The sequence below is a fragment of the Caretta caretta genome, chromosome 1, assembly GCF_965140235.1.
Source record: "Caretta caretta isolate rCarCar2 chromosome 1, rCarCar1.hap1, whole genome shotgun sequence".
NCBI lineage: Eukaryota > Metazoa > Chordata > Testudines > Cheloniidae > Caretta > Caretta caretta.
Window position 1 is genome coordinate 332,857,813 of NC_134206.1, and position 16,029 is coordinate 332,873,841.

The following is a 16,029-nucleotide window of genomic DNA, read 5'->3' on the forward strand; positions in this document are numbered from 1 at the left end:
CACAGAAATTGTTTGATCTGCATCAGTTCCCTTCTTTTCTTGAGCATTGCCGGGCTGACATCTGGGAAGAACATGATTTTGGTTGCTTAGAATTCCACACCTGGTATTTTTGTTTTGTTATTTTACTGTTAGCATGATTGCTATTGTTATTTTGGTGAGCTGCATCCAGGATTCCGTTTCTGCTGCTTGACAAGGATAGTGTGGAGGTTGGCATGCTGCTGGCAGTGTGTTTTGTTGCAGAAGGTCCATAAAGATGCTCACCAGGTTTAATCTCAAAATAGAGTATCAACAAGTGTTTCTACAAAGGCACTCAGATGAAGACCCATCTATATATGCAGACCCAACAATTATATGATTGTATCTCTTTCTCATGCTGTTCCAAATGTCTTTCTACATTTGTGAAATTATAAGTAGGCATATTTTTTAGGGTTGGGGGAGAAGCTGGATATATTGGAGGTTATAGATCCCCTGAGACTTGCTTTTTCATTTCAGTTCTTACAACTCTGGTGTCCTATGTAGTTGTCAGAGTAAGAAAGTGTGAAATGTGGGACAAGATACACCCTGGTTTATTTTGAATTGCACCTAATCGTCTGACCAACTACACAATAAACCCAAACCCCTCTCAATAGACTCTGCAGCTCCTTGATGTCATTCTTTGCACTTGTTTCTTTGGTGTAAACTCAGTCATGGTCAAATTGTGTGGAGGACGTACTAATCAAAGTGGGTAACAAAGAGGACCAGAGAACCAAACTGCAAAATAATCTAGAGAGATTAGAATGGCAAGGACTGCTGACAACAGAGAAATGTGAAGATTGAGGTAATGATGCAAATATTATTAAGGCAAATCTTATTAATGCAAATAAGAAATGATGCAATGGCCTACACTGAAGCAGAGGAAATAAATAGCACAGATTCAAAATAGAGATATATAGCCACTCAGCCATACCCATTCCAGTGCAGTGAGGTTTTTCTCATCTTGATCCGTAACAGTGTCTTTTTAATGCAGCCAAGCATTATTAGTACATCAGGGAAGGTGTGGGAATGGGATGCAGATGTGCTTCACCAATTTAACTTTTCTACCTTAAGAAATGATGCAGAGTCCTGTAAGAGAGTGACTCACTGCCAGAGTACCTCCTTGTGGCCAGGTGTAACATCACAGGGCCTTACCTTCCATTGCCTCTGCCCAAGGACCATTTGGGCCCACTGTGGTCAGGCCAGGCCACATGTTGTCCCACCCCTTCCGTGGTGGACAAAGAGGCCAACAAACAATAGTCCACCAGCTTCTCACTGAGCCTTCAGCCCAACTCAGTCATCCGTATCCCTTGTAACAGAGGGGTTTCTATGCCATGTTTCTTGGTGGGCCTGTAGGGGAACCGAGGCCTTCTGTATATTTTGGGTTCCAGCCCAGGGACCATGCCATAAGCAGTCAAAGTCCATCTACTTAGACTGCTTGCTTCCTCCTGGGACTATTTCCTACGCCAGCCGATCTTTAGGCATTTCCCACAGCCTCTTTCCAGGCTTACTGTGAATCTGCATCTCTCTCTGCCCATTGCAGAGAGCTTCCTAGACCTTTCTGCCATCCAGCTGGTTCTGCCACAGGTGAGTTGGCTCAGTTCCCCTTGCAGGTCACTCCCTGACCCTGAAGGTCTGTCTGACACAGTGGAGAACTCACTCCCCCCAGCTACTCGTCACAACTGCTTCAAACTCCCTGTTTCGGCCACCTTTTTCTCCAGGAGGCTCTGACAGGCAGCCATCTCCCTGCAGTCCAACAGGCAAGGTGCTGCAAATTAAATTATACTCTAGTTCCACTTCAAACCTGGCTTCCCTTAGGGAGTCTCTGTCTGCCAGCAAGCCAGCTCAGCTCAGGCATCTGTCCCTGCATGAGAGCCAGAGGAGCTGCTCTCCTTTCTGAATTCATCTCTTTTATCTCCTCCTTCCAAGCTTGACACCTACAGCACGTGCAGCAGGCAGGGCTGACTGGGGCCCCGGTGTGCCTTTTTGCACAGTGTGGGGTTGTACAGTTACAACGAAGTTTGAGAATGCTGCTCTCTGACCAATACTAAGGAGAGTGTGAGCAACACAGTTACATTAACATACCAACACATAAGTGTGCTGTAGCACTATCTAGCTAACTTCTTGGGTAACTTTCATGAACAAATGAGAGCAAAATGCTCCGTAAGAGAAAAATCTGGACACAAACTCTTCACCAAACTAGCAAAACTGTCTTTATAAGACAGAACTTTTGCTAATGTATAAGGGGAAGGATGGGTGCTAGAAACCATTTATTTTGAAATTCAAGTATTTTTGGAACGTGAAGAACAGAAGATTGAGCCCTTTCTAATGGCTACCACTCCAGTAAAACATGCCAGAGGAAGACAGAATTACATGTATTTTAATTACTATTCTGTTGTATAATTGTGTAATTATGTCATGGAGTTAGCAGAGTTGGTTCTAATTGTGCCCTCTGAACCTCACTCGATAATTCAGTGTGCAAAAATGTAACATTTTGCAACATGTTCTAGTTGTTTTGTTTGTGACATATGATTAGTGTCACCTAAAACAATTTGAATTTTACTTCTTTATTTTGAGATCTTAGAAACGTAGCAGAAACTGAAAAAAAAAGGCACTTTAAAGAGAGCTGTTCAGTAGCCATTTGCAATCACATGAATTTGCATAGAGTGGGCACAAAAATAACAGTACCCAGGTCTTATATACCACATTTCATCAGTAGATCTCAAAGGGCTTTACAGAGGAGGTCAGTACAATCATCTCTATTTTACAGAGGGGGCAGCTGAGGCATATAGTGGGGAAGTAACTTGCCCAAGATCACCTGAGTCCCAGCCCAGTGCTCTATTCACTAAATGCATCAAGTTCCAGGTGCGGGGAGGAGCTGCAGGATTTCAGAGCTAGAAGACCCTAGACATAGAGGGCATGTTGACACTGCAGCTGGGAGCATGCCTCCCAGCCTGGATAGACAGCTTTGCGCAAGCTAACATTCGCAGTGTGGATGTTACAGCACGGGTGGCTGGCCACCCAAGTACAGCTACCTGACCCCTTAGGTCTGTACTCGGGTGGCTAGCTCATGCTGCAACATCCAGACCCCTATTTTTAGTGTGCTACCTCGAGCAGAGCTAGTGGATGTCTGTCTACCTGAGCTGGGTGGCACACTCCCCGCTGCAGTGTAGACATAGCCAGAGAGACTGAGACTGCGCACACTTTTCAAAAGGCGAACCCCCGCAGCCCTGGCTCAGTGTTTATGCGCACCATCTATTTACTTCAGCGGGACTCTTGACTAAGACCTGCAGAATGTGCCCAAGAAGCTGAGAAATGGAATATACGGTAGAACCTCAAAGGGACACACACACACACACAACCTTACTCCTGCACGGCTTTAGCCTTGGGGCTTAGGGCTTCAGCTGAGGGGTGGGGGTTAGGGCTGAAGCTGCAGAGTGTGTGTGTGGGGGGGGTGGGGTCAGGGCTCCGGGCAGGGGTTGGGGTTAGGGCTTCTAGCCTTCTGGAGCACTGGGGCTCGGAGTTTCAGCCTCTTGGTTTTGGTCCCAGCTTTAGCCCCATGGTGGGGGGTGCCGGGGCTCGGGGCTGAGGTCCGTAATGTCTTGTACAAAGTCATGGACATTTCAGAGTTACGGACAACCTCCATTCCTGAGGTGTCTGTAACTCTGAGGTTATACTGTATTGGACAATATTGCATTCCAATTTGTCTGCAGAGAAATAAGAGTTGATTCTTTCCTGAGAGGCAGAGACTGGAACTGCGCACATCACCCAAGGGAGTTTATGACATCTGCACAAGAACTGGGCTATTCTAAGTGAAACTCTCTTCAACTGGAGCTCTGTACCTTTCGTGTTTCCCTCACCCCCAGCTTTTTCCAGTTACTCAATTTTGGATGGAAGCCGCAGCCTTTGTTATGGACATTTGCTTTCATCAGCAAAGGATATGTGTGTGCAGCATCAAAACATCTTAGAGCTAAGAAGGTCACAATAAAAAATTGTTTGTTAGTCATGGCTATCCCAGTTGTCACGGTGAGTATCAGGTGTATCCTGATTTAGATTGCTGCTTGTGATCTGAGATTGTCCCCCTGCAGAAATGGTGGTTTGGTTTGGTAAAGGAACTTAAAATAACAGGCCAGATTTAGTGGTGCACTGTGATTGCTTTGCCCCACTCTCCTGATGAAAAGCAGCTGTGAATATGACTTAACCATCCAGTTAAACTGTTTATGGCTGGAGTGTACCATGAAAGAGGCCAAGTTCTCCAGTCTGAGTGTAGCTGTCTGAAAGGAGCAGCACTTTCACCCTTCCTTCAAGTAGTGAATTTCTGAGGCTTCAGAGTAACAACATCTCTTTGCCCACAACAAGGAAGATGGAAACTGTTCTGAGTGGGTGAATTCAGCACCTGACCTGGTATGGCCCCCTCTGCCATGATCAGTTGTGCCTTCCCCAGGCCATAATCATTCAGTCAACAGCAGTTACTGCAGAGGGTTCCCTCAGAATGACATTTATTCTTGGCATCCAAACCTGAATGTTCTCTGTGCAAAATGACTTGTACAATTTCCAAGATTACTGCTGGCTGACTTCAAAATTGGCTGGAGGGATGCAGGGGGGAATTTCTGTTCAGCTTATAAGGCTTTTGCCTTCATGTTGTAAGCTCCTTCCAAAATAACGGCTTGCCTTCTTGACAGGAAAAGAATAAACTAGCTGGGCAAATTTTTCTTTGTTAATCTCTCACTGCACTCCAGCAACACCGGGAAATGAACTGTCTCTCATTTCAGTTAGGGCCCCTGGACCGTAATATGTACTGCACCATAACGGCACTGATGGCAGGAACCAAGTATCGTGCTTCATGATGTCAGCAGGTCACCAAATGGTGTCAAGGCATATTGCCTCTATCTATACTATTGCATAATCGGCCAGGTGCATTCTGAACTAAAGCACCAGATGCTGCCAGAGGCAGGGCTTGATGGGTCAGGTATGGGTAAATCTCATTTGTCTGGATTCCCTGGAAAAGGCTTCTTTGCTGCCCCTGGAAAACTCAGGATGTGGAGGAGGCTGCTGTTCCTTATTGCTAGGGCCATGTGACTGTCTATACACACAGCACTGCTGTGGCGGAGCCACAGAGCGTGTGGTGAAGACGCTCTATGCCAATGGGAGAGAGCTTTCCCGTCGGCATAAAAAACCCACCTCCACAAACGGCAGAAGCTGTGTTGGCGGGAGAAGCTCTCCTGCTGACATAGCGCGGTGCAAATTAGCACTTATTTCGGTGTAACTTACGCTGCTCGGGGGGGTGGTTTATTCACATCCCTGAGCAACATAAATTACACTGGCAGAAACTGTAGTTTGACATAGGCTAGGTATAGAAGTGAGGTAAGAGAGAGCCCCTGCCTGGGTCATTTGGTGACAGACATGGTCTAGGTATTCGGGGCAGCAGTTTGCATGGGCTCCATAGTTTCAGTTAATCAGGCTAGCGATATATAAAGATCTGAATTTTTTGATATTTTTCTGAGAAGAACCCCAAACCGATCGAGCGATTGCTCTAGTTAATAGATGCATTCTGAGTTATGTCATTTATTTTTAAAATAAACGAATCAAATCTCATCTAGTTACACTGCCCACTACCTCATCTTGTGCTATCAAAGAGCCTGAAGATCAAAATCCATATTACTGTGTTTGGAGCTTTCTTCAGAAAACTTATATGAGGTATGGAATAGGGCATATGCTGCCATTGTAAGATGAGACAATACATTCAGGCAATATTGTTGTTCTGAGGAAAACAAAACTGAAATATGGAGCAATATGTTTTTTTTAATCAGGGAGGTTTGAGAATGAAGTCAAGTAAATAACAAGGGCTTGAAATTTTAATCACAGACCTGCATGTATTGAATGGTTCCATGATCCTTAAAAGTGGTTCCTTTAGTTATTTTGTTTTGTTTTTTTTAACCAAACATTAAAGCAGCAAGCTCAGCAAAATGCTGTCCCAGAAGTGTAGCATCTGCTCAAGATCAGAACAGACAGTACATCTGAGAGTGGCGTGGCATAATAGATAGAACTTTGGACTGAGACCCTGGTTCTGTTCTTTGGTTTCCCAATCTGTAAGAGGTTAGATATATACCGACCTCCTTCGTAAACTGTTTTGAGATCTACTCTTGCTGGGTATTATCTTTATTATAACTGGTTTTTATAATCAAAGCAAATTAGAACAGCAGGGACTTGGAGAGACTGGCTGAAGAAGGGGAAGGGATTAAAGAGGCTACAAGAAGAAAAGCCCGGGGAAGAGATGGCTGGAAGAATTTACAACAAAAACAGAGGGGGACTTCTGAAACAGAGAAAGGGAAAGGGCTTGATCCAACTTCCATTGTAGGCAGTGAAAAGACTGATTTATTTCACTGAGATTTGGAATGGGGCCCAAAGAGGAGGGTGAGGAGAAAGAGAATCTTCAAAGACCAACACTCCTTCCCATATAAAACAAATACAGTATTCAGTAATAAATGCCAGTTTATATAGTGTTTGAGCTCTTGCTATGGAATATTCTATTATACTGCTCGCTCTTTCTCCTTCCATCGTCCTATTCCTGTCTGTCTGCCACTTTGATTAAACCCTTAAATAGTACTGCAATATTACTGCTCCAAACACCACATAAATAGTAACCTTTTAGGCAGATACTCTAGATTGCTGTAATGTTATTTCTATTAAGGCTGGATTAGATATAGAGGGCGAAATGATGTCCTGGAAGGAGAAGAACAGAAACATGACCTTGGAAGCAAACAGAGACCCTGTGTCTCTGTGGGACCTTTGAACGGGAGAGAGAAAAAGAACAGATACTAGGAAGAAAAGCACTGCAAAATAGCTGAGTGGTCGAACCTCAGGAGGCCCATCTGGCCAAGAGAATTGTGAACCTGAGATTAAATAAACATATTATTTACTCTCTCCCCATCTACAAGTTGTTATATCAGTTGTTTAGTCAGAAAACAGTCTTTTTTGTTGTTGACTCTGGTAAGTCATTTCTTGTGGACATTTGTTGAATGTAAATGTCTTTTATTTCTTTTTGAAACATTCTAGGGTACTTTAAGATGTAGCGTGTTTTAAAATACCCTTGAATGCAAAACTCAGCAAACATTCTTGATCATGGCATGCAAATAAAATCTAATGAAGATGATGGTGTCCTCAAAGTACGTGAAATCTTGCTTGCTCTGCAGAGCTATATATTGAATCCAGTGGTGAATCCTGGGCTACAGAACAGTCTATCACTGTAATGCAATTACTTAGTGACTTCTGAACCAGCTGGGTTGAATTTGCTTCTTGGAATATTCACAGCTCCAAAGCATTCTTAAATCTCAGTCTTTAGATAAGACATATTAAATTATAGCACAGTTTTGATATCTTGCATTGCATTGGAAGGGCTAATAATAGAAGAGCGTTCCTCATCTTGAGAAATTCACCAACTTCTACATGGTATAGAAAAAGGCAAACTAGAAACACAGCTGACTGGAGGAAATGGGTGTTAGCAGCCCAATTACTTGGCTGTTTGAAATGCAGTGCTTCCATTGAAGTTAATGGGCATTCTGCCCACAGAGCTGTTGAAGGTTTGTGACTTGGAGGCCTGATTCTGCTCCCTTTGAAACAGTAGAAGGAGTCCCAGTGACATGATAAGAAGTTGGATCAGACCCTGTATGAATTAGGCCGTGAAATCTGAAAGGGGAAAATGGTTTGTCATTCCACCCCTGTGAAAAGTGCCTGGTAAGGGTGTGTGCAAAGGTTTTAGTTGGCTACTATTCAGTTGGATTCATAGCACACCGAAGAGTCACTTTCATGTTGGGGTTTAAGTAAAGGGCTAGGCGTGCACTCTGGGAGGGGCTGGGGATGGAGGAAGGTCCTTATTTGGCCCTGTAAAAACTGGGCAGAATTGTAGCCTCTGAGTTCAGCTTGCTGGCCACACTGGAAAGGATTATGGTGCACCCCTTAAAAGGGTATGGTGGTTTGTGTGGTTGGCTTGTGCACCAGGCAACTCTAGGGGTCTCCCTTAAGGGCAATGCAGTTGCATGCCCAATGCAGAGTATGGCATGTAGAGCTGCGATGTGATAACTTTATGAATACTGTGTGACCTCGGCATTGAGAGAGACTGTACAGTCACGCTGGGCTTGTGGAATCTTTATTTTATGTTGATATGGCTTTAATTCAATGGGAGCTTTCGCCAGCAAGAAGCCAATAGCTCTCAGGTAAGAAGCACACTCCTGAGAAACAATGGGGAAAGCTATTCACTTCGAGGATCCCCTCCAATGCATTGGCAAGTCTAGGCACTAACAACTCAAAGGGCAATAAACAGCTAAAAAGCGACTTAAGCCCTGTGAAGGTGTTGGGGTGAAGAGCTCAAAAGACTGAGCAGGATTTAAAGACACATTCCCTGAAGAAGCGAGAGTGAATTTTTCTCTCTGATATGCTTTGGTTCTAAATGAAATAGTACTTTGCTTTAACAAGGCTAGTCACTGGGTACCACTGGGCATAGCTCTCAGCGGGAAGTGCACTGCAGAAGCTGAATCTAAGTCAGACCTGCTAAGATAATCTTTCATGATCACTACCAGGGTACTGCAGCCCAAAGCCTGGTCTGAGAGTGGGAGAATCACATGATTCTATCCCAAAGGGTATGATACCTCAAGGCATGAGTCCTGGGGGATAGTTGTGGGGTGCACTCAAAGAAACCAGGAGAGGGTGTGTAGCTGTGAATAGGGAATCTCAGTGGAAAGCTTATGCTCAGATAAATTGGTTAGTCTCTAAGGTGCCACAAGTACTCCTTTTCTTTTTGTGAATACAGACTAACATGGCTGTTACTCTGAAACCAGTGGAAATGTTGGCTTTCTACTAGTTTTTGCCATAAAATCTTATGGATCCATGCATTTCACACATTGTCTATACAAGATCATAAACTGGCCAAGGCTCCTCTTTGCGCTAACCTGAAGTTGCTTTCCCTTATACGAGGGTGTGACCCTAAGAACCCCTCAATGCTAACTGGCAAAGGGGGACACTGTTCTGTACAGTAACAACTGACAGGCGTGGCCCTAACTAGCACACTGCTTCCTAGTACTTCTCCAAAAAGAATGTGATGTGAGGTCTTCACTGACAGGCGGGGTCATACTGGTCATTAATGTTGTTGTGAAATGGATGTACGAATACCATGTCCAAAAGTTATGTGTATACTACAAATATGATCCTAAAAAATCTAAATCAAGGCAGGGTTGACAAACAGGTTTCTGGCAAACAAAGGTTGTGTACTCACCTGCCTGCCTTGGTTCACATGGAAATTAAGAATTGTAAGCCAACACAATGTAAGGGAATAAGTCCTGTGCTCCAAGGGTATCATCCTGATTATGTGGGCAAAGTGGATTTGGGGGGATATAAGGCTATGGCAAAAGGACACCTCTTTATCCTTTACCCGAGGAAGTGCAATGCAATTACATTCATGAAAATGGCATCCAACCCGCCCTGTTTGGAAGCACTGTGAAGGCCATTTATGTGAGATAAGCTGGCTTTTAAACAGATGGTTAGTCTGTTAAAGTTAAGTTTAGTCTCGAGAAGGCTAATTTAGTTGGGGATTGGTCCTGCTTTGAGCAGGGGGTTGGACTAGATGACCTCCTGAGGTCCCTTCCAACCCTGAGATTCTATGATTCTAAGGCATCTATAGATTTTGTTTTATAGGTAACCTTTCTGTCTCCATCATTATCCTTACTCACGAGCTGTTAAATCTTCATCTTCGGTAATAAACTAATGGTTGTTTTCACTATAAATATATGTCGGTGCTGTGATACGTATAGGAGCTGATCCTCAGTGTGGTGTGTACACTGTCCTCTTGGGGACAGCAAACCTGGTGTTTCTGTGAGTAGCCAGTGACAGAGGCTCAGAGTCTGGGGGGCACCTACTGTTAACCTGCAGAGCATAGTGAGAGCTGGCATTGCCCTGAGGAGACTGGGTGGCTGACAGACTGTGGTATCAGGAAGCTGACACCCAGGTAAGCACCAGCCGTGCTCCTTCTAGTTGGAGGCAAGGGGGTAGCAAGGAGACTCACCGTCCTGGGCACCCTGAGAAAGCATCACACCGAGGTTCACATTCCCTCAAACCTGAACTCACCTTCCCTCAAAACTTGGTTGAAGTTTACTCACCATTTATTGTGCCTTTCAACCAACATAGGTTGGTGATTGTGCTCTCATTCTGCCACTGTCGCTCAAGTTCAGTAGTACCTCCCTGACATAAATAGTCTCTTAGACGGTGTCCCAGCTCTTTGCAGCCAAGTAATGTGGAGTAAAACCCCTTCCCTTGCTTCCTTGGCAGCTCCCAAGCGGGAAAGTAGGCTCTGTAGGTCCTCTACTGCTCCCACATCAAGGCAGCAAAGGCTTGGCAGAGGTGTCTGGCCATCACAGCTGAGATAGCACATGGTGCCATGGAGGAGAAAGTTGTGTGGTACGGGGAGGGGCAATTTACTTCACCCAGCAACAAGGCAGGAGATACGAAGGAACTGTGACTCCGAGTTGTCGTTCTGGCCTTGTGTCCCTCGTTTAGAGCTGCTTGAAAAATGTTATATCATTGGTGCAAAAATTCCAAACAAGAATGTTTCATTTGAAATTTTCCACTGAATTTTTTCAGTTTTTTTCAATGAAACAAAAATGGAGGGGGGAAAAACTATCTCCCCAATTTCACCCCCATTCTAAATCCTTTTAGTTAAAAAATTGGAAATTTTGAAAATTTCAAAACAGAAATTTCCTGCTAAATTATATTTTCTGTCAAAAACCAATTTGCTGCCAAATTACAGTCTATGAAAAATTTCAGCCTGATCTTCCTTCATGTCATGATGGGGTACAGAGATCCTTCATGATGCTCATTCCTAGAGCTTCAATCTTGCCCTTAGATAAGTTCCAGACTTTTCTAAGAAACCAATAATACTAAACTAAGTGTGAGCAAGGGAGGGCAAAAAAAGACTCATTACAAATCTTTAAACCAGCATGTTTTGCATGGTTTTGTTGCAAAGATGTATGGGACAGCTGTTCTCCTGATGAGTAAGAAAGTTTTTGGTTGTTAGCAAATACCTACAGAGGGAAAAGCAAAACAAATTCTGAAGTGGTTTCAACACACTTTATTTTGTTAGGCAAATAATAATTCTAATTAAATATCACTGTGTTAAACTACGTTTTGTTCTTTCTTTCACAGGATATAACGAATATTCACTGTAATGACAGTTTCATCATGCTAGGAACTATACACATACCTACACTTTTTAAAAAGAGGGTTTTCTGAATGAAACACATTTATGTACAGTACTGAGGATTCAAGGAACACATTGTTAAATCAGGATTTCAGCAAACTTTACAAACTACACAAAATAAAAACAGCAAAAAAAAAGTACTTATGGAGTTCTTGACAGAGAACTTATCTTTACATTTGGCAAAGTTATATCTAGAAGATGTTTCTTTAAAAAAAGGAATAAAATTATATACATTATTCAGTAATCCTCAAAATAGGAAGTTATTAAATAGCACAAACAATATTACAATCTTAAATGTCCATGTTACATACAAATGGGGGGGGGGGTGTCTACTTTAAAAAGAATAAAATTGTAGTAAGTCTAGCCTGTACATTTAGGGCCAGATCCTCAGCAGGTATAAATCCCTGTAGTTCTATGGACATCAAGGAAGTTACACCTATTTACACCAGCTGAGAATCTGGTCCCTACCTACACTATACACAAAGGAGACCTGCTAAAGCATGGGAGGCTGGACTAGCTACATATTGACAGAAGTTTGTTATATATACATTTACGTTTTCATGCAGCAGAAAAATGTTAGTTTAAGTGTAATCCCTTAAACAGTCATACCATAAGAATTGTATGTGAAGCAGCTTTAAAAATATTATTTTATAATCATATGAAACTCAGAGCTATGCTGATTGTTTTTAACTGAATCCCATATTGCCAATATTCAGTTATAAACAATGTAACTATCATTTTTGAGGCCTGATGGGGGCCTATTAAGATATCACTGTAGTCAACCACTCAAAGAATAAATTGTATCCTTAAATGCTTATTAAGTGCCATATTTCATCTGGAATCAATTACGAGCCTCACAACAGACATTAATGTTTTACTAACTGTGTCGTGAATCTCCTGGATAACATTGGAAGAGCAAGTGCAGTATACAGAGTATATGAACTAATGTCAGTCTAGGAGGTAGCTTTGTTTTGTGGAGCCCAAAACCATTTTTTGGTTTGTAACTTAAGTATAGAATCTTCAGAAAGTCTCCCATCCTACCAAAAGGATATTTTCTCCACTGCAAGACATTTGGCAAAAACTGATTTTCATTGACTCATTTTTATTTAATCTTTGTAGAATCTACCCTGCCAGCTCTTGAGACCTGATCCAAAGCTCAATTAAATCAATAGGAATCTTCCCATTGGTTCCCATGGGCTTTGGTTCAGGCCACTATACACCAGTGTACATAGTTCACTAATATGCATTTAGGCCTTGATTCAGCAAAGCACTTCAGTACAGGCTCGGATTTAAGCGCATGAGCCATCCCATCCCCCTTTAAGCAAGCACTTCAGCATGTGCTAAACTTGCAATTAATTATGAGTGGTCCCACTGATGACAATGGGACATAAGCCTGTGCTTCAGTGATCTGCTGAAGCAAGGCATATTTCCCAGCTGTTCTGTCACTGAACGGCAACGGTAATATGCCTGACTGATACCATTCGCATCAATCTGAAATCAGAATAATGCAACTGTGACAGATTCTTCATCACACTAGTGTAAATCTCAAGTAATTCTACTCACTTCAGTAGACTTACTCCTGATATACACCAAAGGAAGTGGGATAAGAATCATGCCCCAAAAGCTTTCACTAACTGTTTCAAAATAAAGTTAAAATAATAATGATTAGAATAAGGGGTTCTCAGACTTCATTGCATCATGACCTCCTTCTGACAACAAAAATTACTACATGATCCCAGGAGGAGAGACTGAAGCCTGAGCCTGCCTGAGCCCCACTGCCCCGAGAGGAGGGGCCAAAGCCAAAGCCTGAACCCCACCGCCCCAGGTTGGGGGTGTGTGTGTGTGTAGAGGGGGTGGGCAAAGCTGAAGCCCTAGGCTTCAGTCCCAGGCAGGGGGCCTGTAACCTGAGCCCTGCCACCAGGGCTGAAGCTTCAGGCTTCAACCCCAGGTGGTGGGGCTTGGGCTTCGACTTTGGCCGCAGCAAGTCTAACTCCAGCCCTGGCAACCCCTTTAAAACAGGGTCGCAACCCACTTTGGGGTCCTGACCCACAGGTTGAGAACCACTGGATATAGATACTTTGTTTGAAGGCATCATTTTATTAGCACTGCTGGCATTTTATTTTGAAAACCACCTCTGGGTTTAGAAGTTATTTTTCCTCAATTCATCATAAAATTATGTTATTTTGTTTGAATATATCTTTAATTAGCTTATTTTGCTGCAGACCATCGTAAAGTGTCATTGCATTACATGTGATATTCTGTGGGGCTATCTGTTGCTAATAACTGTCCTATGTGAGTAGTCTTAGTGGACTCCAGGAAACTTCTCACATATGTAAGGCTAGCAGGATTTGCCCCTGATATTTTGCATTACAGATGGTTGGAAAATGGTGACATTTTTGTACCAAGCTGGATGGATGGACAGAAAGACATTCATCAAGTTTTCAACCAGTTCTATTTGGCATGTTACAAATCATGATTTTCATCAGAGCTGGTGGAGATCTTTTTTTAACAAGAATGTTTTTGCTGAAAAACGGCTTTTGAAAATGAAAATTTCACCAAAAATCTTGTTTTGAAATTTTCCTTTTTTCTTTGGACAAAAAATATTTTTTTCAGTTTTCTTTTTTGCCCCTTTCTAAACCATTATCTTGTTTCCCCCTTTTCAGAAACAAATAGCATATGGGTTAATAAAAAAGGAGAAAAGGATGAAAGAAAGGGGGGAAAAATCAAAACTGGTAATTTTTGAAATCAAATATTTTTGGAAAGCAGGTTTCTGAACATTTTTTAAGTCAGCTCTCTTGGAAAACTTTGAAAAGATACTGCTTTTGAAATTTTCAAAAATGTTCATGATTTTTTCTCCACATCTTTTGACCAGCTCTAACCTTTATCATTTGGGACATCATAAAAGAAATCTGTGGCTCTAGTATTTGAGGAAATGTTGTACTATACATCCACATTCTGCTCACAGGAAGGTAACATTTTCTAAAGTATCTAAGTCACTTAGATGCTTTTGAAAATGTTACCTATAATCAGAGTCCTCATGTTGCTTACAAAGCTATGCAGTGTTATAGGACCAATATGCTACTTGATGTCAATATGAGCAGAGATATGGTAAATTAAATCTCAGAATGTATTACAACTCATATTATGAACAATAATCAGTGTTTCCTGACGTATAAAACAATTTTTCCCCTTTTGTTCTACTTTTACCTTACTTTGACCTTCAGTTTTTTTTCTGTACTATCCACTTCTACTGTACTTTACCTTTGCCAGCTTCTTAGCTACATGCATTCACATGACTTGTACAGTGAATTAAAACTGTAAACCCAACATTGAACCGTAAACAATTAGAAACTCATAGACTTAAATGCAGTGCAAGAAACCCCTGGGCATCACCCTCATTTGAACAGCCATCTTAACCCAAATTATCTCTCTCTCCTTCTGTTCTGCTCAGTTCCAAAACTGCAAATTAATGTACTTATTTTCTTTCTTTCTCTTCAACTGTAAGTAAATATCAGGATATCAAATGGGTTAAGGTAAATATTCAGTTTTGCTGCTGCGATAGGGACCTATGTAGTGCCAGTGAGCATCTCACAAAGAAAATGCTGGTTTTATATTTTCTTTAATTAAGTTACACTGCATTTTACTGGGAGAAGGATAGTTTCTCAGGCTTGCTTTACTAGTTTTAATTTAATATGCTCTCAACAGACAAACAAGAGCCCCCTGCAGGGAGAACAAACACATCTGAGGCTCCAAATGAAAAAAATTAAGATCCTGGTAATTGATTCCTTCTGTTCCTACTTTTCCTGCTGTTAATCAGGGCCTTTAACTTGCCATAGTCCCCTCTCATCTTCTGAGATTCTTCTCCGCGCTGTCCTTGCTGTCTACTGTCTTTGCAGTATTGGTTAATCATCTGCATTTCTGAATGGCTGAAAGCTCCCATGAAGTCCTTTGGGTGGAACTGCAGTGCTCGTACAGAGCTGGCCCAGGTCCAGGGGGACCACTTGTCAGTCATGAAGGCCACCATATCCGAATCTAACACTTTGAAGTTGATCTTTGCTATTGTTTGCTTGAAGCTGTTCTCTGTTGCAATGCAATGGTAGAGTCCTCTGTCAGTATCCTGGACAGAGCGAATCAAGAGTCCTTGCTCAGTCGATATGATCCTTTCATTAAGTTTGACCTACAAGGACGAAAGGCAAAATAAACTTCTTATGGGCCAATTAATTATTCAAGACACATGTAATATCTTTTAGTGACTCTCTTTTCACATACGGGGAGCTTGTTCTGTGGAGAGTTTATCTGAATTTTATCTTTATTATGAGTTTCAACAGTTACTATTAACATTTGAGAAGATCAAGCCAGACAAGGTCCTTGGGAGGAGCCACACAAGGCAGGATTTTCAACCACCTCAAAGAGAGTAGACCCCTGGGGGTAGAGAGACTTTTCTCTACTGGCATTACAGACCTGGGGAGCCTGCCCACTAACATCAGAGTGTTCTGCTAAATCTGCTGAAAGGAAGATGGAGCCCGTAAGACTGGTGGTTGATGTCTTACTGGACACTGGGTGGCTGTTGGGTAAATGCTTTAATTGGGTATTGGCACCAGAGGGCAATTCTATAAAGAATTATATATCTGGTGAAGATTCTATACAATGGTGTAAAAGTGGCTGTAGGAAGGATGTCATTCTGTTTTCAGTGTTGCAGAGTTTGGGAGAAATTTCCACAGCACACTATTTAATTTTAGTTTCATGCCTATGACAGTCGACGATGGTGTTTT

General features: G+C 42.3%; 1 protein-coding gene across 1 annotated transcript in view; it reads right to left on the minus strand.

Moving 5' to 3' along the window:
* Positions 1 to 11,113: 11,113 nt before the first annotated feature.
* SEMA3C (semaphorin 3C) overlaps positions 11,114 to 16,029 on the minus strand; it is a 167,151-nt gene continuing 162,235 nt past the window's right edge. The window contains exon 18 of the mRNA XM_048836494.2: positions 11,114 to 15,434. Within this exon, the coding sequence (XP_048692451.1) occupies positions 15,021 to 15,434 (414 nt within the window). The 3' untranslated portion in view covers positions 11,114 to 15,020. The remainder of the gene's footprint in view (positions 15,435 to 16,029) is intronic.